This window comes from Neolamprologus multifasciatus, chromosome 2, assembly GCF_963576455.1.
Source record: "Neolamprologus multifasciatus chromosome 2, fNeoMul1.2, whole genome shotgun sequence".
Taxonomy (NCBI): Eukaryota; Metazoa; Chordata; class Actinopteri; order Cichliformes; family Cichlidae; genus Neolamprologus; species Neolamprologus multifasciatus.
In genome coordinates, this window is record NC_140440.1 from 22,390,596 (window position 1) to 22,413,836 (window position 23,241).

At 45.2% G+C, this 23,241-nt stretch overlaps 1 protein-coding gene across 5 annotated transcripts in view; it reads left to right on the forward strand.

Moving 5' to 3' along the window:
- LOC146524334 (transcription factor COE1-like) overlaps window positions 1-21,929 on the forward strand; it is a 55,585-nt gene extending 33,656 nt beyond the window's left edge. Inside the window, exons 9-17 of one of the 5 annotated variants that reach the window (XM_085178729.1) lie at window positions 362-492; window positions 2,488-2,614; window positions 9,619-9,707; window positions 13,068-13,133; window positions 13,707-13,869; window positions 15,414-15,593; window positions 17,198-17,395; window positions 17,642-17,710; window positions 18,893-21,929. In XM_085178729.1, coding sequence (XP_085034855.1) covers window positions 362-492; window positions 2,488-2,614; window positions 9,619-9,707; window positions 13,068-13,133; window positions 13,707-13,869; window positions 15,414-15,593; window positions 17,198-17,395; window positions 17,642-17,709 — 1,022 coding nt within the window. In that variant the 3' untranslated portion in view covers window position 17,710; window positions 18,893-21,929. The other 4 variants (XM_085178721.1, XM_085178736.1, XM_085178743.1 and 1 more) reach the window with 4 other exon arrangements.
- Window positions 21,930-23,241: the final 1,312 nt, after the last annotated feature.

Here is a 23,241-nt window from a genome sequence, read left to right on the forward strand (position 1 = left end):
TGTTCCCCGGTCGCATGGCCTTTGATCAGACACTGAGCACACCTGACATTTACACGCCCGCACGCTTTGCCACGTGTCATAAAACAAGTGCACCGCCGCTGCCCTCACATGCGGGGCAGGGGTGATGTTTAATAACGGGGCGAATATAATCACTCTGATTAGTATTCCTCACTCGCCCCCCGACCCCTGGGAGAGAGGCGATAGGTGATATATGTGTATGTGTGTGTGCATGTGTGTTAAAGAGAGGGAGAGATGGAAAGTAGAGGGGACTATGCATGCTGCCAATAGCAAAAGACCTTCTAGGCTTTCATTAGGATAGCAGCTAATCTGTTTTATATATATTTTTTCTTTTTTTCCCCAGCAACCCCCAGCATCAAAGCCATCAGCCCTAGTGAAGGCTGGACCACAGGGGGCGCAACAGTCATCATCATCGGGGACAACTTCTTCGACGGCCTACAGGTCATCTTTGGGACAATGCTGGTCTGGAGTGAGGTTAGTCACAATTTAGTCATATTTGTGTTTTTTTTGTTTGTTTGTTTTATTTTTATTGGCTTGGTACACTTCTTATATAGCCAGTGTGGGCAAACAGTCTTTTAAATGCTTCATTTGGGAACCATTATTTTTACATTAGATTAAATACATAATTGTGATTTAAAAGTGCTCAAAAGTTTTGCAAAAAAACTTAACGTAACACTGTAGCATCACACTTTTGATAATGTTGTAATTATTTTATAGACAAATAATATAATCACATAAACCCTTGTTACCCACACTGCATGAAATCAATATTACTAAACAGAGAGCAACCATCTGCAAATAGCCTCATTTAAATTCCACCAAAACTACATCAAATGTTGAAAATGAGGCTTGTTAAGTTGTTTCCAGCATATGGAAAAGCTGGGCAAATACATAAATAAAGATCACCTGGAGGAAAACATGGATCAGTGTGTGACGCTGTTGTCGGATAAAAACCAGAACCCTTAAAAAACAATTTTCCTTTATTTGAACAGAACAAAGCATATGTCGTTGTTGAGTCATGTTCAGCAGTGCTGATCATCTGAAGTCCCGCATCAAGCGAGAACAGGACAACATTTGGCTTTCACAACTACTCGGTTCCCAAACACTTGCATCGTGTTGTTAAAAGAAAAGGTGATGCAACACATTGGTAAACATGTCCCTGTCCCAACTTTTCTAAAACGTGTTGCTGGTGTTAAAAAAAATCTGAAATTTGAGATTTTTTTTCAACAAAGCAAAGTAAATCCTTTTAGTTCCAACAAATCATATCACATGTTTATGCAATTCCTACATTAATACAGGGTTTAGATGAATGGGAAAGCACAGCATTCTGTTTTTGTTTGCATTTCACACAAAGTACCAGCATTTTTGGAAATGCTTTTTAATTGAAATAGCAGTCATGATTAATAAATGATACTATAAGAAATAACTGTTTGCAGGGCTCTAAATGCATATTAGAAATACTTAACAATCTCAATAGAAGCCTATTGTTGCATTTCTCTCTGTCAGCTCTCACTTCTGTCATATTGCTATTCACCTCTCTTCCTGTCTTTTAATACGGTGCTATCTTCCGTCTTGAAATATATTCACATCGTACAGTATGAATCCCTTTGTAAGGAGCATCTGCTACATGACTAAAATGTAAATGGAGTCTATGTGTGAAATTGAAGGTCAGTGAGCAGCGCAGCTAAACAGCTTTCTCTTTAGTAAAGGAATAATTCTATAAAAAGCTCCTATATTATCTTGCTGAGAGGTGAGTGGGGCCAAACAATGCTAGAATGAAAGCCTAGCTAAGTGAGCAATGAAAAGGACAGCTAGAACAACACACACACAGATGCACACATACATGCGCACATACACAAAGCGCTGGCAGCAGCAGTGATAGCTTTTGAGCACTGCTAGTTTTGAGTGCTCGTTCACTACAGCGTACAGGAAACGAGCACTCAGCGAGGTCTCATCTGTGTTTTGTCTTGTTACCGTTTTCCTTCAAAGACCCTTCAGCGTGAACACACGTGCGTGGCGAGCGGGCTCATCAGCCGCACTAAGTGAGCCTGTTTAAGACACAATTGTGCTTTAATGTGACTAACGGCAGCTTCAGCTGACAGACACGGAGACAGGGGCGGCAGAGGCAGGCGCATTATACATTAACTCGCATTGTTCAATAGGCGTACGCAGAGGAAAAGTGTGTTTTATTCATAAACAGATAACTGCTTTTGAACCCCTCTTACAGAGTCCGTGTCAGCACTGATAACCATCCCAAGCCTCACAGTGACATTGCCTTAGGCTACGAGGCCACCTGAGGGCTCGTAGCCAAGCGCATCATTTTCAGGACGATTATACAAAGAAAAAAAGTCAAAGCTGCCGAGGAAAGGTCCGAGATGAGCCGAGAATACCCCCACCCCCACCAGTGCACATGTTTAGATATGAAGTATCATTGCATTAATCTGCCTGGCCTTTCTGCTTTTCCTGTAGCTCATCACCCCCCATGCCATCCGCGTCCAGACTCCACCCAGACACATCCCCGGGGTGGTGGAAGTCACACTCTCCTACAAATCCAAACAGTTCTGCAAAGGCACACCTGGACGCTTCATCTACACAGGTACCTTTACACTAACATTTACCAATCTGCTGGCTTTTCTCCCAGTTTCTCTCAATTCTACACACAACTCATGTTGAATAAATTTAAAGCTATAATCACATCAAAATCTTCACACGCTGACTTTAAATTTTATAAAAATCTCACTTTAATGTTATATACATATATATGTATTCCTAAAGTTTTGTCTTTCAGTTTATAAGCTGTCATTTCTCTGGACGGTTTCTGGTGAAAAATGTGCATGCTAAGCAACTTAAAATTCAATAACAGTACTCAATAATTCAGTGGAAAAAGCCTGCTGATCAGAGGAGGAAAAGCATTTGCCCTCTTTTATGAAGCAGGTGAAGGTCAGGAGGAGGTTTAACCTTTTGATTGGTGGGATTATTGAGAATTGACCCTGCCGAAGACGCGATTCAGAAAGGAAGAGGTCCGTGTGGAGTGTGTGATATTTATTTATTTATTTACTTTATTTTTTTGATGGTCAGCACGGGGGCATGAATAGCTCGGGTGTTACATCAGAGCACGCTGGTGCAGAGTGAAAAACGCACCGCGAGAAGAGCGGCACAGAGAGAGTGAATGTGAAGCTGTGATTAACCAATGCAAGGCCACAGGTCCTCTGGGAGACTGTGAATCACATAAATCTGTCTGTAATCTCAACCACTGATAGACTTAGGCCGTAAGCCCCGGCTGGAATTACCAACATTTGACAAAATCACAATTGAGAGAGAGCGCGCGTGCGTCACATTGCTAGCGTTTCCTGCATCTTGTGTGTTCCTATGCGTCACAGCTATGACTGTGTTTTGTGTACTTGTGGGGAAGACTGCAATAGGATGCCTGTGTTTGTTTGCACGTAAGTGTGAACATAGTCCAAGCGCACACATGCACGCTGACAAGTAACTGCATTACTAAGACACAGGGCAGATGGGTGGGCAGCCTTTGCCATGCCAGAGCTGTCCAACAGCCCACACTCTGCCAAACCCATAGAGCTATGTGTGTGTGTGTTTGTATAAGTGTGTGTAGGTGTGCATATGTGTATACGCAGCCTTTTAATGTGCCAGACATGTGGCAACCGCATGCATAAACGCCCTATCGCTTCCTAGTCCTCCAATCTTTCACCTTGTCACATTCACTTATTCAAAACTCGGCTTCTTTGAACAAATTCATCCTTTCCCCACTCTCTGTCCCTCCATGCTCGGCTTCTGTGGAGGCGTATAGAAGAATCTCAACAGGTGAGAGGTAGCAAGAGGTCATCCGCTGGGTGCCGAGCGCATGCGCCACGGTGCCGCGTGCCAAGAGCTGGCGGTGACAGAGTCAACTGTGTCGAGGCACATACCCCAGTTCTACTTTTCACACACTTCATTCCAGCCACCCCCGTGGGCAATTGTACGTCTCAAATATAGGTTTTTGTCATTTTACTTTCTCCCAGTGAGGAGGAAACCTGCTCACATTTAGCAGCGGGAAAAAAGAAAAAAAAAAAGAAGGGGAGGATGAGCAGGGCATTTGGAGCAGAAAAGCAATCGATGTGAGTGGAGAGAGAGAGAGAGAGAGGTGGATGAGAAAGAGGAGAGTGGAGAAAGATGGGAGCGAGGGATGGAGGATTACCATGGGCCATGTTGCCCTCCTGGGTCTGTTTGGCACCAGTTTGAGCCCAGTTGCCAGTGGGTACTAATCATGGAGGATTGGCAGCGCTGCGTGGCAGCTGGCAGCCGGCACATACACACACATCAACACATCCCCACACTCACAGACATGCATATACTCCTATATTACATGTGCATGCACGATCACACACACATGCACGCTCTGAATTACATTGGGGACAGCTGGCATTGCTAATCAACTTCTGCTGAGGAGAGGAAAGCGAGCAGCTCACAGACCTAATTAAGTCAACACATACCCAATACTGCTGCTACTGCTGCTTTGCAAACATACCCGACACACACACACAAACCTACCCACATAGCCCTACCTATAGGTTTATCCCCTCTGCCCTTCTCTGCATCATTATCGATACTCTAGAACCAGCCGCCACCAAAATGAAAAAAAAGAAGAAGAGACGAGAACTTTTGGTGCAGAGAAAATTCGAAGAGAAGCTATTACAGTAATGTGTCCTCTGCTGTCTCTGAGGACTCCTGTGCCATTAGACTTCAGAAAGCTCAAATTAGACTCATCAAAGGCAATTAAGCTATCCACTGATAAGAATAGAAGAATGTTTTTTTTTTAATTCCCTGCTCTTCCTCTGTCTTTTTATCCCCTTATCCCCCTTCTGTTCCTCTCTCTGCCCTCTGCCTTACCCACCTTTGGGGCTGAGAGCTTTCCCTAATCTCCCTCACTTTCCTCTGCTCTCTCTCCCTCTCTCTCATTATCAGGTCAACCCCCCCCCCCCAACCCCCCCTTGTACAAATGCATCTCCATGTTTGGTTGTGTATCACCTTTTACTAGATTGCTGTCTTTGTAACATTCATCAAGGAAGCTCTCTCTTTTCTTTTCGCCATGCAACATAAAATGATAATACCCAACCAGTGCGGCCTATGTGTGTGTACCTGTACTCATGTGTGTGTGTTTGTGTGACACAAGGATGCCGGCCATAGATTGGGGGAGTTGATGAATCACCCTTGTCGCTCAAAAGGCAATCCCTCCCTCCTCAGTATGCAGCCTTGTCTGCTTAGTGCTTCCACTACAGCTTCTGCTGATATTAAAAGGCTCTGCTGGCTCACATTAAGCCTGGCACCGCGCACGGTGACACGCATCCGCGCACACACAAACATTAGGGGTAGTTTTTCAGCGCTCAGTGCAGATTAGGTGTGTAGGAAACATCACTCAGTTGCAGCAAAGAGGCGCGGGAACAGTGAGGTGGGGGGGGGAGAAAAGACAAAAGTCAAGAGCAGAATTTAAACCAGCTGCTGCTGACATCTCTCTCCGTCTCTGCACGCCTGCCTGTGTGTTCCAAATTAGTTTTAGGACTGTCAGTTGTCTCTCATTTTATACAGTACAGACACTGTATTGTAAAAGTGTGACACAGGTAAGTGCTGCAAACAAGAGTCTGCAGTTTAAAGTTAGTGCTAGCTCTAATTAAACTGTCCCGCACTGTGGTGAAATCTGCTGGTGATGCACACTGAGAAGCACTGCTTTAATTACAAATCGCCAGAGTGCTTTAAATTCCTAAGTATATGTGATCCTGGTTGTGTTGATATCATAATTTTGGAGAAGCGTGCATGATAATCAGCGGGAAAATCTCCCGCACATGTTGCTGCATAAACAAACTTAACATTAACATAGACAGACGTAGTCTACATTCATATACACACGTGGATCACCGCACGCATGAGCACGTTCGCACATCACACAGATGCACGAATGTGGCACGAAGTCATCTGGCAATAAAAGTGGGGTGCAGCCACGAGCTGGTCAATTACTTGTCTTGCTCCTGTTTGTGAATGCTGTCTTTTATTGAGCCTGGGCGGGATGCCTGCTGTTGATTAAAACGGCTGGTCTACAGCTGGAGACAAGGCCAGCTGAGATAGCTGCATACATTCCCGTTTACGGCGCGCAGTCTTAACTGCGAGGAAATTCACACCTCTATTTGAGATTGAGATTAATTTTCTGCACCATGTGGCTTGTCTTGCCTCTTTAGCATGCTCCGTTCTTATTATGGGAGCATCTGCTCCATGATGATGATGTAAATGAATTTCGAATGTAGATTATTTTGTTCCCCGCCGAAATGAGCGGCGCTCACCGGAGGAAATGATTTCTCGTGTTTTCTTATATCTTAATTCAAGCGCACACTTTTCATCTGGATTTTCAGAATTTGCATTCTCCCAGCGAGAAGCCATGCTGTCAGGTATTGTTAACTGTCGACATGCACTTTTTTTTTTTTGCAACAGATAATTAGAGCTTAGGTTGTAGTAGTATCCACACCTCCATTGATTTGTAGAATCTCTCTGCACACACAAACACACTCACACACACACACACACACATTCTTTCCCTCCTTCCAGCCCTCTCTCTCAGGCTCAGCCTCTCCTCTCCAAAAGGCTCTACTCATCTGTTTTCTGTGTATGAATTTCCAGCCATGCATTAGTCTCCCTGACATGTTCAAGCGATGCTTTATTTAGCTTGTCGGATTCTGCAAATAAACGCAATCTCAGGGTTTATGGAAAAATGGATAAAAATTAGATTGTAAGGTATTGATCTGGATTGTGAGTAGTTGGTGGGGGTGCTGTGCGTGTATGTGTGAGAGAGGTGGTGTTGGAGGTGGGGGGACGGGGAGCTCTCATTTGTGTGTGTGTGTGTGTGTGAAGAGGGTGGGGCGTGGTGGGGGTGAACAGAAATGAAGCCGTAATTCAGGGCTATTGAACCCCCTGCCACTGGCGGCATCGATCGCCAGGCAGCGGTTATGAGATCACACCTGAGCACTGGAGACTGCAGAGGGGAGGGAAGGACGGGGGGGGAGCTGTGCGGGCGGGGGTGGGGGGAGACGAGGGAAGGGGGAGACGAAAGAGTAAGGAGCGAGGAGGAGAGAGAGAGAAACAGAAGGTTGTGATATGATCAGCTCCTTACCCGCTGTCTGAGGGCCTGTTAAGGTGTTAACATCAAGCCTCAGAGCCAATTACCTAACCCTGCAAGTACACTACCCACTCACCTCCTCACACTCACAGTGTTGTGACACAGAAGGAGAAGAAGACAGGGCAACTGGACGCTGGCTGTTGTTCCCCCCTCCTCCTGCTCTGTGTTTCCAGGACAACTCCACTCTTCTTACCTCTCAATTATCCCTGATCCCCCCCCCCCCCCCCACTCGACCTTCTACTCTTTGCACCCCAAACATCCATCCGAACCCCCCCCCCCCCCCCATTCACCCTAGCCCCCCATCCACCCCTTCGTACACACTCCCCCTGCGGCTCTGTGGGTTATTATAGTGAAATATGAAGCGATGTGGATTCTAGGCTTCATGAAATTTCCATGAGCATTGATCTGATCTGATGTGGGTGATTGCTAGGTGAATCCCTCCAGTCCAGAGCTGTTGCTCATCTATTCATTTATTTATGGCAGTTATGTTTTACTGGCTTTGATTTGCTCTTCTGGAGAGCGACAGCTAAGGATTATAAATATACCTGAATAGGAGAGTGTGCTTGGAATCCTGGAGGGCAGCAGCACACCACTCCTCTTTCCAACTTGGAAAGTTGTTTTTTCTTTTTTTTTTTCCTTCTTCTAGCATTAATTCTTGGTGTAAAATGTGAGATATTGAGCATGGATATAAGGGCATAAAAATAAGACAATCCCCAAAGAGGCACAGGCAGATAGTTAGTGATGTGCGTTGTCCCCCACATACTCGTCTTCTGCTTTATGGTCCTTGAAAACGAGCAGAGACAATATCACTTCCTCTCTCAATTACCAAAATTGTCTCTTTATTTGTAATAGGGGTATCTATGTATGTCTTGGGTTTTTATGCTATTGTTCACTCGAGGCTCATTTGGCACATTGTGGGGAACTGATAAAAAATTCATCATAAAAACAAAAGCCTCTGAGACGAAAGAGAGGATGTTGTCGGAACAATCCCCTCCTCAGACTGAAGGCCTAATCCAGGGCAAATCCTCCTTAAAGCTTTAGAGAGATCAGAGAATAGGGAAGTAATGTCAAATATTTGTCCTCGGAAATAATTCATACTTTATTTGTTGCATGTGATCGCCTCATTGTTTTGGCTTATTTTATCAGCAAACCAGCTGGCCCTGTAATGTGTGTCATTCTCTGTAAGCTGAGCCAGCCTCTGGCATCTCTACTTCGACTTTTCCATCTCTTTGCTGTCTTTGCTTCTAGCTATTCACCTTTCCTTTCATTCACTCTTATGGATCGCTGGAACACTCCACTGGGAGAGCTGTCCAAATACATTTGTGTTGCCAAAACAGAGCATCACCCATTCTCGCTCCCGCACTCTGTTTTTTTCGGTCCGTGTGTTTGAGCGGGCGGGCTCAGGAGGAGCCGTGGTGAAGTCACTGGAGGTCCAGCAGGACAGCTTGTACTCATAGCCTCTAGGGGCCTTTTTTCTGGGGGCCGCCTAGTCAGCCTGGCTGCTCAGATGTGAGGCGAGCAGGGCATCAGCCCCCAGGAAACGTCCAAGCTGCGACCCACAGGGGAAACAGACGGACGGCACAGATGCATACAGGCGATTCTCACGTGTAATGGCGCCTTTTCTTTTTCTTCCATACAAGCGCACATTTACTGTTTCAACCTTGGTCCGGAAGCAGCGTCTTAAAGGCTGTAGCGCAGGAAAGTTGTCAAGACTGTGCCCTGACCCCCCGAGGCAGCCCGCAAAGACAGGAGAGGGAGAGACAGTACATTAGGAATGAATTATGTGGAGAGAGCACTTATCCAACAATCCTCCTCTGAAGTGTTTGTACTATAAGCCTCAGATCTTCATTGTATTTATTCTAATGTTTAAATATTCATGGTAAACCTTCTCATATTCAATTACCGAAGCACGACCACAGCATGCAGAGAGTGCTTTCTCCCTGCTGCCTGGATGATCTGACTGTGTGTGTGTGTGTGTGTGTGTGTGTGTGTGTGTGTGTGTGTGTGCGTGTGTGTGTGCATGTGTGTGTTTAGCTTGTTCCCTGGAGCGATCAAGCCTTTGTTATATTGGAACCAAGCTCTGTAATTGCTTATATTAGTCGCTGATCAACGCAAGACCACAGGACACACACACACATTCACTTTCCCTGATTCCTGACAGTCTTTTTATTAACCACCAAAGCGGGCGACAGAGAGAGATTCATTACATCACAGGCAAACAAAGACACACACCAGACCTAATAGAGAAAACCCACATTTTTCAGCGTGGTTAGTTTAATGTTGAAATATTCATGGATTCAGTTATGTCTGCTGTCACTTGCTTCTCCCGCCGTACCTTCTCTGGTGCTTTTGAACATTAGGTGTGTTCATCATTAAGGATCAAGCTGTAAATGTTTGTTTTTTTCTCTCTCTCTGCCTGCTTCCCTCCACTTCCTGCTCAGCGCTGAACGAACCAACCATAGACTACGGCTTCCAGAGGTTACAGAAGGTCATTCCCAGACACCCTGGAGATCAAGAGAGATTACCTAAGGTACAGTGCCTCTGCTCCTCTCATGTGTCTGCTCACACTAGTTGCCAAGCACAATAAATTCACAAGAATCTGTCTTGGTAACACTGGTACAAAGATGTATTGAAAACCTCTTGAGTTTCATAGTATGTAGGATATACATGGCACAAGGACAGCATGACCTCTTAGACAGAGGAACAAACCATGCGCTATAGACAGTAGGCCATACATGACACTATGCACTATGCACATAAACATTTAACCACATGTTCATGGTCATTTTCTGTTCAAACAAACACTTTATTTGTGCAATGAATGCACAAGCGACTCTATTCATCCTTCCACTGAGTATAAGGTCATTTGGACTGGCAAAGTGGGAAGAGGAAAGGGGATAGATGGAGAGAGGAAAAGAGAGGGAGAGAGAGAGAGGAAAGGAGGTTGAGGGGAGAGAGAGAGAGGAAGAGAGAGGCAGAAGCAGGTTAGGTGATCCATCATAGCTGTCCAGTCTTACCTCCTGCTGGGTCAGTGGATCGAAGTCAACCCCGGGTGGACTTTATTACTTCCAACACACACACTTATCCACAATGCAGCACACACACACAGAAATGCACACAGACTTCTCTATGCCTTCATACGCACGCACACATAAACTCAGTGGAGGGAAGTCACCACGAGGCAGAGATGGAGAGCACAGGTAGATGCAGAAGGAAGATAGAGAAATCACTTGTCCTCACTGTGTGTCATGTCTGGTGGATACAAGACTTGTCCCGGTGAGTTCTGGTCTTTAGCCTATCAACCCCCCGTATCTCTCCAAATATCTTTGTATCCATCCATCTCTTTTCCTCTCCTCCTCTTTCTCCCTCGCTTGGCGGTGTCTCTTTCACTTCTAAATGAACAGCGGTAGCTGGCAGGCCTGGTTGTTCATTTCAGCTCTATTGATTTGTGCCTTTATTGAGGTAATAACAGTTTGTTGACCACGCTTCTCTCTCAACTGTTGGCCTCAATCATTAGAGAGGGGCAGGAGAGGGGCATATGCTGGCAACTTCTTGAGCTACAAATGTCCATTCAAAGCTACCTTGGCACAAGCCTCTGTGTGGCTGTTCTTTGGTGGGTCTTTAAACTAGATTCAACTGACTGGGACTATAATATATTCCAATATATTGGCACTTTGACAAACCCGCCCCGCCCCCAATACACATACACACATACACCGTGCAGAGAATAGGCAGGATATATGCCAACCCCTGTTCTATCTCTGTATGTTGCGATAATGATCCAGTGATCCAGCTGAAAACAGCCCCATACTGTGCTGTAGAATAGTCAGGCAGTCAGACTGAGCGGGGACTGCTGGGTAGCCAGACTGCAGGGTGTTTAGCTAAGGCTGCGGTGTGGCTGGGGGTCTGGGGCTGGCTAATGAGTGACCGCCCTGCCAGACGAGGCCAGGCTCTGCTCTGGATCAGGTTCCCCTTCCTGTTGACGTCTCTGTGGGTCTGACTTTACGGGAAGAGACCCTGCGCCCAGGAAATGGTCTCCCCTTACAGCAGCAGGGCTAGGGAGGCAGCACGGCGCTAACCACATTTATCTGTTTATCAGAATGACTCTGGAGCGCTGCCTAATCGCGTTTAGCTACTGGACAGATCCCTTCGCTAACGAGAGACTGATAGGTACAGACAGGGCACAGGAGCATGAGAGAGTGATTAATGGGGGGGGGGGGGGGGCAAGTGAAAGTAGTTCGGAGGCTCAGGTGAGGGGAGAGTGAATTATAAATGAGGAGATGCACGCACATAATAGACCTAAGGAGAACGAGCAGAATGGCTGGTGCAGAGAGGGGCAAAAAGAAAAATTAAATAAAGAGACTGAGGTTGCACGTGTGCTCCCGGAACACCGTTACACTCCAACTGCAGATCTGTTCGTGTCCTAATGCCTCACACTTCCTTCATTTCCCCTCCTCCCCCGCTTTCTTTTCCTCCTCCTCCTCCTCTCCTTTTCCTTCATCCATCCATCTAACTATCTAGCAATCCCTGGGAGGCATGGGGCGTCGAGGAAAAGCAGAGAGAAGGAAGCGAGGAGCAGTGCATACATACTAAAGAACCACTTACCTTCCTAGGGCCTCTACATCTCTCAATCACCTCAAGCAGGCCTCCTTTCTGGTCTCCCCTCTTCCCAGCTCTCACCCTCCTCCTCCCCTCGCCTCCTTTTCTGCCTCCCCCAGATAGTGCTAGTAATGGGAGGTTAACACAGAGGCAGCGCTCCCATTATTGAGTGAATTTAGCACCTCGGACAGCGCTCTACAATCTTTATTGCTTTGCTGACCCTCTCGTCATGTCCTGGGCGTGCTCGACAGCCTCCACATGTGCATGGCTGCGTGTGCGGTTACACTCGTGTGTGTTTGCGTGTGTGTGCGATATGAGGTCTGATTGAAAGGCGGCGTGTCACGGAACAGAGAGCACACATGCTCCGGGGCTTGTTCACAGCGAGGGATACACTCAGGAGAGTATAACGCACAGCGTGAGTGTGCGCGAGTGGAAGAGAAAGAAACGAGGAGAAGGTTGGAGGGGAGGGGGCTGCAATTTTCTGGTTGTCGCGCCTCCAGCATATATCCTGGCCCCGGCACATTAACTTTTAAAAAGGGTTTTGTAGGACTGTAGGTGTCTACATCACACACACACACACACACACACACACATATATATATATATATATATATATATATAAAGACTGCCTGGAGTCACACACTCATACATTCAGGGAGGAAAAAAGAATAGAGACAGAGAGAGGAGGGAAAGGGTGGTAAGCGGTGGAAAATGAGTGCGGAGAAGCTGCGTTAGGATAAATGTTTGATGTGGGAAATTCCACTCGGCGGTTTTCACCTGAGCAATGATGTTCTACATTTATCACACAAAGTGGATACAGGGCTATTCACTCGGATCATTACCAGGGTTAATACAGGGCAGGAGACGGGTGTGTCCCGGCTGACGAGGAGAGTTGTATAGCCGTCAACCTGATGATATGTTGTGTTAAATGAGATTGATGCGTGATCATGTGCGGCAGGTTTGTGATCCATCAGCGACAGAGGAGAGAGAGAGTGAGTGAGAAGATGTGGAAGATAGTTGACTGATAGAGAGATATAGGCTCATGTTTTATTCACAGATAACAGTATCTTCCCTCTGCTCTCCCAAACTGCCCAGCTAGTAACAAAGTGCTGGGATGGGCCCATTTCTCTTCCTCTCCCTTCCTCTGTCTACCCCTTTCCTCTCCCTCACACTCTCTCTGTTCTGCATTCACAGCATAATGCAAGGAGTGAAATGTAATAAAAGTGACTGAACTCTTTGAGCCGCCACACTTGTGATCAATCCCCCTTCCTCTGTCTGCGCTTGATTGCAGGAGGTGATTTTAAAGAGAGCGGCAGATCTGGTGGAGGCCTTGTACGGGATGCCTCACAATAACCAGGTAAACTCTCTCTTACACACACACACACACAGACAAAAACACAAACAGCAATATCTCTTATTAGACATTATTATGTTTGTGGTTCGGGCCAAGTGGCAGCATCAAAGGCGCTTATCTCTGCTGGCGATGTAGCACCCTGCCGTGTTCGCGCAAGATCTGGGACCCACAACCATGCACGCTAGACTATGTTAGAGCTTTTTATCAATGCAGAGGGTGGAGATGAGATTAGAGGGAACGCAGAAGGCAGTTGAAGAGGAGGAGTGGGATTAAGGCTCGAGTCTGAAGGAGGAAGAATGGAAACGCAAAACAGGGAGGAAGAGGCAGGCTAAAGATCTGATGAGTCTGTTTAATGAGCCTTTCCTCCATTTACTGAACCAATCCCACCACTCCCAGCGACAACTGATAAAAACCACTCAGCTCTGCTAGATTTACACGTGCAGTATCTTGAGTGGAGATCTAGCATTCTTATCAGGCTATAAAGCCAACATCAAGGATATATTTTCCCTCTTCTCTTCTCTTCTCTGTTACTGACCACCACTCTTTTTTTTTTTTTTGTTCCTTCCTCATCGTCAGGAGATGATTCTGAAACGAGCAGCGGATATCGCGGAGGCCCTCTATACAACAGTCCCAAGAGGGCACAACCAGCTAGCCAGTCTTGGCAGCAGCTCTGTTCATGCTGGCATGATGGCAGTAAACTCCTTCACCGGGTCAGAGGTGGCACAAACAGCCAATCAGGGTGAGCAAACGCACCAGGAAACAATTCTGGCCTATTGTCATGGGAAAAGGAAAAAATGTTTATTTGTTGTTGTCCATTTAGGGATGACAGTGGGGAGGGGGGCAACTGGCATTTTATTTTTCATGTGGGAAATTTAGAGATAGTGATTTAAGAGCATGGAGCAAATAAGAAAGTGTGAAAAAGGAGGACAGGAGGAGGAGAGGTGACAGTAAGAAACGGGGAAAACTTGAAAGAAAGATGGTGAGAGAGTGAAGAATGGAGAAAAAGAAAGCCGTGGATGGAGTACGATGGAGAAATATGAGTGGGTCCTAGGGGTGTGTATATTAGACTGGGGTCGGCCCCTGTCTGACAGAGAGGGATGTGGGTGCAGTCAGTGGTGATTCATCACATGTATCGGGGGAACCAGAGGAGAGTGGATGGACCAGCCTCTGGATGCATCTCAATAATTCCAATGAGCTTCCTCTGCCCTTCATTTTCATCCGGAAACATTTTTAAACTATCGTTTGTTTCACCCTCATATTAGATGAAAATGTAAACTTAATCAGGGAGGAGCAGAGTGGTGAAGAAGTGAGACAACACTTGTGATGAGTAGCCTTTGTTACACTAGAGCAGGGGTGTCAAACATAAAGCCCGGGAGCCAGAATCACCTCAGCGAAATCCGTTTTGACATCCCACACTAGAGAGTGGAAATTCCCAGATGTTCAGTTCCAGCCATTTTTTCCCTCACCTATGTTATCATGTTGTATATTGTATAGCTATTGTGTAGGCTCACTTTGTGTCTTCAAAGCAGCTCTGACCCATGGGTGCCCTGTAGTTTCTGGTACTGGGATGTTGGCAGTTTGTGATGTGGAGTGATGCATCCATGTATGAGGGATGTTCCTGAATCCTGTAGAGTTTGAAGGCCGGGTGAACAGATTGGGCACCATTCATGTGCAGGCAGGGCACACCGTCCTGCAGGGCAATGTGCAGGTGGGCGTTACCACGCCACATGAATGGCAGTACCCGAGGCGTCACAGCAAAATACTGCAGTGAAACAATGATTTTCACTTTGCCCGTCAGCGGTTTTAGTGTTGTAGCTGATCAGTGTGTATTTATAGTCTTCCATTTTACATTGTTCTCCTTCTGTTCACTGCCCCTGTAAAGCATGAAAGGTCCTGTCAGAAATACTAGCTTCATTCTTTGTAAATTACAAGAGAGCCGCCAAGGCCTTTTACCGTTAATTGCCTTATCAATATATCTAATTCTGAAGAGGAGCCAGCAGGGTGATAGTCCTCTTGTTTCAAGCGTTGGGGGGGCTGCAGCTAGATCCCTCTCATATCATTCTTCCTCCACTCTGTTCATTGCTTTTTTTTCTCTCCCATATGCTGTCTAAGATTTTTCTAAGAAAAAGCAAAACATTTCTTCTGGCTTGTAAAGCTATGTCCATTAGAATGAAAAAAGGAGCATTTAGCAGCAGCTGCATGTAGGCTTTCTTGTTTTGGTATGTCTGCCATCTGCTATACCTCTAAGACTCTCTCCATCTCCCTTTCTTTCTCTGTCTTTAGGTTTCAGTAGGAGTACAAGCAGTGTGTCCCCTCATGGTTATGTCCCCAGCTCTACTCCCCAGCAGAGTAGCTACAGCTCTGTCTCCAATAGCATGAATGGCTACGCTAACTCTGGCATGGCAACCTTGGGCACCTCGCCCAACTTCCTCAATGGATCTGCAGGCAACTCGCCCTATGCTAGTGAGTAAATACAGTGCATACTAGAGCTGAAAGTTTGGGTTGGGATCAGCATTTTGTAAATGACAGAAGACATCTCTGAGAGGAACTGAGAAGCACGGCAGGAAACAAGAATCGACACGACAGGAGAAAGTATTTCAGTTCAGCTGGCTCATCTGTTTCTTTAAGAGCAGAGTCAAACACAAATCCCCGCTTTATTGGCCAGGGGAGGAGATCACCTAGCACGTCCCAACACCTCCTCGACACACACACGCACACACACACACACACACACACACACACACACCACCTCTGCTCACACACACTCACCCTCTACATTAAAGACTCTTGATTAAATCAATAAACTAATTGCTAGAGAAGCAATTCCATTTCAGCTCTTTGATTCCTGGGTGTTAACAAGTATTTTAACAGGCTCATCGGCCCCACACAGACACTTTCAATCAATGGCCCCTCGGCCTGCCTTTGTAGGTCCAATTTTCATTAATTGATTAGTTAGGCCCCTTCATAAATGGATTATGACTTTATTGCAAGGATTTGTCAGGAAGAGCCATAAAAGCTAAGTGTTGGATAATAACAACAATAAAGGCAGAGGCAGATATCACAGGGCAGGTGAAATACGGCTCAGCTGATTGTAAAATCACTGAAGGGGGAAATGCTCTTAGTGTATTAGCAGACAAAAGACAAACCCGGGAGAAGTGGATGGATGGGATGATGTCAGAGGACATGATTTGGATTGTGAAGAGTTGGCTCATTTGGCTGTGTGTGCCTCTCATGAGGGTGAATTACAGTGGCCACAGTAAATCCAGCTAACGGCTATCTTGTACAAAGCTTTTGATTTCATTTCAGAAGGACTGAGAAGCTCTTTTAGATATGAATATGTTCAAAAAGTTTCTCTATCTTGCATTTGAAATCTTCAATCCACCGTTCCAGAGGGGATGTCCCAAAAGTACAAATCCACATCTAGCCCTTAAATTACATGACATATGGTTAACAACAGTTTAGAGTGCTTTTAAGGTGGTTAATGATGCCTAATGTGCAGTTAAAATGCAAAGAGCCAGTGGGCAAGCATATTGCTTATGTATTCTAATTTTTTAAAACCTTGTTAGTTAAAACCTCTAGCATAAATATCTGTGATAAAGTAGATGTGTGGGAGCTTTGTTTGTAAGTTGCCCTGAAAACAAATTACAGGTTGCAGCACCTAAAGTTGCTGAGGAGATGTTTATCACCCCTGAGCACAGGATGAGTCATCAAAACAGATTGATCAGAAGGGGGAAAAAACGACCTCAGGCCATTTTCAGCATTTTCCAACTAAACACATTTTTGTGTAAGATATGGAAAATCTCGTTGCCAAATAATTGCTTAACAGCACAACAGGTAGCAAAACAAGTCTGAGCCGGTTGATCTGAGACCAACATGTCACCCCTCCTGCCATCATCCATTGACCAGTCCCCTTCTGTTCGTCCCGTCTGCCTGTCCTCTGCCCTCGGCCCTCTCTCTAACCCCCTTTCTGCCATCGTCGTCCCTTCCTGTCCTTCTTCCCTGACATACACCTATGACGCCCCTTCCTTAAACACCCTCTCCTACCCGTCTCTCTCTCTTTCCCTCAGTCGTCCCGTCCAGCCCGACAATGGCGTCGTCGACCAGCCTGCCCTCCAACTGCAGCAGCTCCTCCGGCATCTTCTCCTTCTCTCCAGCTAACATGGTGTCTGCAGCCGTCAAGCAGAAGAGCGCATTTGCCCCCGTTGTCCGACCCCAGAATTCCCCTCCTCCCACGTGCACCAGCGCTAATGCTAACAGCCTGCAAGGTAAGCCGCTAAATAGCCTCACGCTAACTTGCTGATGAATTTGAAATTTGCAGTATGAGCACAGTAAAAAGTTTTAGTAAAAATATTTGCTAGGAATTGTTCACCCTCAAGCTTTAATCCTGCTTTTCCTCACCTCTTATGATAACGTCTCACTTTTACTCCTTTGATTTTCCTTTTTCTTCCTCCTCTTCACTCCTTTTTCCCCCCCTTTCTTGGCCCTCCCTCCACTCTCCTTCCTCACCATAGATCAGTCTTTTGTGGACTCTAGCAAGTACTCATCAGCCAGCTCTCTGCAGGGCCTGGCCTTCTCCTGAAGTATGTTACTCCTCGCTTTCATTTTTCTCTTTCTCCGTTTTGGCTTTCCACTCCACGCTATCCCAGACCGCTCATTTGCACCATCCTGCCCTGCCCTGCCCTTCCTTCTCATTTCTGTTTTTATTTGTCACTCTTGACTTGTCAGATAGTCATCATGCTACCCCATATGTGTTATATTTCCTGTTTTCACTTCCTGCTTTCTACCCGTCCTCTAGTTGGTGCGTCTGCGGGGGGAGGGTGTGAAGGGAGGTCGTTATGCCACCACGGGTCACTCTGTTCTCTCATTTCCATCGAATGCAGCACGGGGTCTGTTCGTCTGGGCAGGATGTTGTATGGTGCTGAGATCCTGAGAGAGAGAAATGATGGATGGGAATCTTTATCAGAGCCCCAAGCTAAGCACTTCCTCACTTCCTTCGTCGGCGTTGATGAGCTCTGACCACTGTGACCTAAGGGCCAATGGCCACTATGCTCTGATCACACTGACACGCGCACACACACACGCACACACCATTCTGTTAATCCCAACAAGCGGGAGACACTTAGGAAATAACCTGGGAATTAGTGGATTGAAGAGTGGGGGAAATCAATAAGGAGCCAATATGTTATATGAAAAATTTCTATCTGTGATGGTTTCTGTGTAAGAAAAAAAACAGGATAGAGGGAAGGAGTGATGGGGGGAGGTGGCTTGTGGGGAGGCGGAGGTGCAGGAGTTGGTGTTATAGGGAGGTAAAGATATATCTCGTGGATTTCATTTCCATGTTTGAGCCTAATTTTCATCACCTCTGTCACTCCGCATCAGTTCATTCTCTCCCCACCCCTCTTGTTTGAGTCATTCTCCATAATGCACATAATAGGCTTGCACCATGTAGCTGTTAACAATTAACAGCGGCAGCTCTTGCATGAAGCTGTTCAGGAGGCCTGTGAGAAGCTGAACAATGTTGTCGATGCGTGGCCAAGTCAGCGGCAGCGGCGGAGGGAAATGTTTTGATTCCTGGGGCCTCGGAATGAAGAGATAATGAGGGAGAGTCGTCTTTGTTCGCCAGATGCTGGAGCACATTGCTGTTATGTGACTGTTGTGATGACAGATGAAACCCAGCAATCACATGACTGACCTTTCTCTCTCTTTCTTTACCCCTCAATCTCCCATTCACTCCTTCTACCTCCCCCTCTTTTCCCACAAAGCAGCGATTCCCGGGATGATCGTTCCACCCATGTAGAGGATCTGGGATAGCTGGAGATTTGGGAATGTTGAGAGGGAAAAAAAAGACAGTAGCGGAGTCTGGTGAGTCTCTGTTATGCTGCAGAGCTAAACTGAAGGAAGTCAAGATAAAAGACACAGGACTCTGTTAAACTCAGGCCTTTCCATTGGGATTTCATCTGAAGGCGATAGGAGAGAAAGAAAAAGGGGACAATATGAACCTTTGTGATGTTATTTCCCTCTTGGTTGAAATAGTGTAGCTTCTCTGACACCATGTTGGATGGAGTGTATAGAGACTGATAGTTTGCCCACAGTGTGACACTGACCTCATGAAAAGAGCATTTATTTATCTTTGTGTTTATGCCTGTAAGGTTTGGGTTTGATTACTGGAGGCACCCACGCCGCCTTGCAATCCATAACTCGCACAAACAACAGTGAAGCGTTGGTTTGGCCATGAAGTTTACAATAACTTCTGTCACAAATAAAGGAGCTTTCCTTAGCGTTTCCATCTCTCTAAAACCGCAGAGCGACACAGTGGCCAAATGGAGAAGGAAAAAAAAAAGTTCAGCAACACAGAAAAAAATAGAAAATCAACCATTGATTTTGCTGCTAATTTTCCAATAAATCTTAAAAATTGTCTAGCAAAACTGCCCTAAGCTGTTTAAACATCACGCCTTGCTTTTCTTTTCTTTTTCTTTTTTTTTTAAATCTCTCTCTCATTTTGGTTGGTTTGTTTGAATTTTAATAAAACTGTGAGGATAGAGCTGTTTGCAATATGCTTTTTCTGCTTGACATGTGAAGACAAGGTGACGATGAGAATTTAGCCAAAACTGACGAGGTTTTTAGTGAAGACTTGAAAAGCCAGAGGATGTGTGTGCGTCCAGCCAGCACTGTAACTGAAGGAGCCTAGCAAATATCAAATTAGAATAAATGCGTGATATATGTGATATATTTTTGTATATAAAAAAAATGTTCATTTTGGGTTTTTTTTTCACTTCTTTACTCTTTTTTTTTTTTGCGATAGCTCTAGTTTGAAATGTAAACATTAAATGTCTTAAGGCAGCTTCTCAGTACAGAAGATAGATTTACTGCGTCTTGTCAATATCTCATTTGCTAAACATGAGAAACATGGGTTTGGATACAAAAAGGGATCCCTGTAAAATACCCTATAAATAATGTATTTATCCCTTGTATTTGTACATTGACTCTCACCCTCGTTTAGTTGTGTTGTGTAAGTTTAATACAGTAAGTGAACACTTTTCGCAGTGTTTTGTTTCATTATTTGCTGTTGTCTCTCACTATTTAAATGTGACTTTTTTTTATCTTTGTTCCTTTTTGTTTTTTTGTATGTTGTTTTGCATCAGTATGCCATGCTTCTGTTTGTTGATTCAAAACATGCCATTGTCTATTTTTGTATTATTTGTAAGTTAATAAAAAAATCTTTTTTTTCCTTATGAAAATGTTTATTGTACGGCAAAAAAAAGTAGCATCCTATTCAGAGTATTTCGTTGAAGTAGATTTTTTAAGAATATAAACACACATTAATATATACTGTAAATCTATATCTTTTTGTTTGAACTCTGAGGCTTTCAGATTAATACTGTTCTTGAACTGATAATATGCATGGGTTCTTCTCTTGAGTGACTCTTTCTTTTTGTGTGTGGAAAACCAAGAGAACAAACAAATTGCTCTGTTTTTCTTTCTTTGTGTTCCTCTTTTTCGCCTCCCTCCTCTTTCTCCTCCTCCTCTGTTCTTCCCTATGTTATTTATGCCTGCTTACATACTGTATCTATATACTCTTTCTTTTATTTCTGTCACTGTAATCTTTACCAGCAGTCTAGATGCCTTAACAATGCAAACCCATTCTTCATTCAATCATGTGTACAGTTTTTCTACCCTCACCACAATTGTCTGTTGCCACAGAGGAATTCATGAGAACTTGGGGACAAAGCACAAACCCACTCTGTTTGGTGGTAAAGCCAGACTAGAATACAAAGAGCCATAATTCAACAATCACACACACACACACCCCGATGTACTATAATACTGCAGCAATGGCACGCTTTGAAGGACAAGTCGGAGCGGCCTTTCTCAGCTGTGCTTCCTGCACGTTCGGAGAAACACTTTTTGTAGCAATTATGTAGCTTTTTTTTAATGATTTTGACAGCATGATAGTAACATTTCTCATCAACCACAGGATCACAACAGTACGACAACACATGGCTGTTTTTATTGTAGTACAGAGGGGCGCACAGTGAAGACAAGCGCTGCCACAGCACAATTTTAATCTCTACACGGAGTCGTAGTCCAGTATCCGACAGTCAACCCCCCCCCCCCCCCCCCCCCCCAGTCCTTCTCTGTCTGTATTGGCCTTTGGACAATACAGCTTCATTTCAAGCTAAACAAGACTAAAAAGAACATGTGATGAACCACAAAAGGGAGCTCCTTGGCCCATCAGACATTTCTGTAGTCTTTTTTTTTTCTTTTTTTCGTGTCTGCCGTGTGTCTTCAAGCTGTTGCTGGACAGAGAATAGGGCTTTTTCTCTCTCTGCTTTTTCTTTTCTAGAGCCTGGTTTTGTTAAGGGGGTAGAAAGGACCGTTTTAACAGAGGCGCCTGCTGACAGACGAGTGTTTTTCAGGCACTTGTGTGCCCGTGCCGGTCTGGGCCAGGGCGGGAGGGGCCGCAGCATATCTGTTTCAAATGAACTACAGAGGTCTGTTGTCATACAATGGCATCTTTGTAAGCAAAAGTTCCATCCCAAATATGAGTATCAGTAATGGGTGACAAAGTTTTTGTATTTAGGTAACAAACAACAAAAAAAGAAGAAGATGCAAACCAAATAGCTGGTGTCTATTTTTTCCTCTGTTTGTCTTTGACTGCAAATACACTGAACAGCTCTATGATATAAGGGAAGAAAAAAAATCTACTGTATAGATTGTTATTGTTTTTGATGAAAATTGAGCTGTAAGATAACTTTTGGAATCTCACAATGTTGAATTAAAGTTACCTCTTGTCTGTGACTTTGTCAGGTGTCCTTTTATTTTGAAATATGCCTCATTCCTGATTTATTTTATGTTACCGGTTTTCTCTGGGGGGGGGGGGGGGGGGTGACTGAAAATGCCTTCTCCAATTAGCTGACAGGCAGCTGACTAAGAATAGAGGAGGAACGGCTACGGCTGATTCCACAGGTCAGAAACAGGCCTGCATCCTTTCCCCTGCTCGGCTCCTTTCTCTAATGAATCTAATTCATTAATGCATTACTGATGGCATGGTGAACATGGTTAGCCTGACAAGTTTCCTCCTAAACATATTAGTTAATGATGATTCCAAGGTTATTAATTGCAAAGGCACCAGCCCACCATAATTGAGTCATCATTTGCATACCCGGTCATCAGCAGAAAATTAATTTCTTTTTTATTTTTTGCATATCTAATTTAGAAGGCTGCGATTGGATTAGCTCGTGAAAACAGCGGATCCCAGGATTCTGCTGACCTCAAAGTATTCCAGGGTCTCCTCGGTAACTGGAGGCTTCCGCAACACCAAGGGGCGGTGAGGGGGGAAAGCAAGACGACCTGGAAGTACTGATGAAATAAGGGCTCGTAAACACTGCGTGTGCTTGTGTGTGTTTGCCTCCCTAATTGCCTAAAGGTTCATAACAACACACAGTCTTTTTTTTCCTCTCTCTACTAAGTCTAATAACAGAGTTGATAGTTTGCTGACAAACAGTAAAGTGGGTGGCGGCGTGCATGATTTAGCAGTAAGAGGTGGGATATTGAATTATGGAGGTTGCACACTTAGTCCCGAGGAAAATGAGTCCTGGAGCCTAATGTTTTTGATTAGCAAGCCGAGCACCAATGCCGCGTTGCGCCGAGGGATTCGGCTTCCCCTAAATGTAGCTTGCAGTGCAGCACATATACGCACCTACACACACTGAAACACGCACACACTCATAAATCATAAATACACATAGACAAAAGGTGAACGCATTTTGCTCTTTATTTCCAGCTGCTTTTCAGGCCCCAGATAGACTGGTCAGTGTGGGAGGAGGACAATAGGAGTGGGAGGCCGAGGGCAGCGTGGAGCCAGCAGACCTCAGCCCTCTGGAGACGTAACATTAAAGACGCTATTCCTGGAGAACTACTCCACTGGATAGAGCCGACAGAGCCCTCGCACATCAAGAGAGGTGCTGTTCAGGAGCTTCTGTGCTACTAGTACCCTAATGAAATATATTAATGCACACATTCCTCGCTCTCCTACTCCACCTCCTTCTTTTTTCTCATTCTCCTCCCTGCATGGACACATGAAGGGAGGAAGAGCGGAGAGATGTATTTG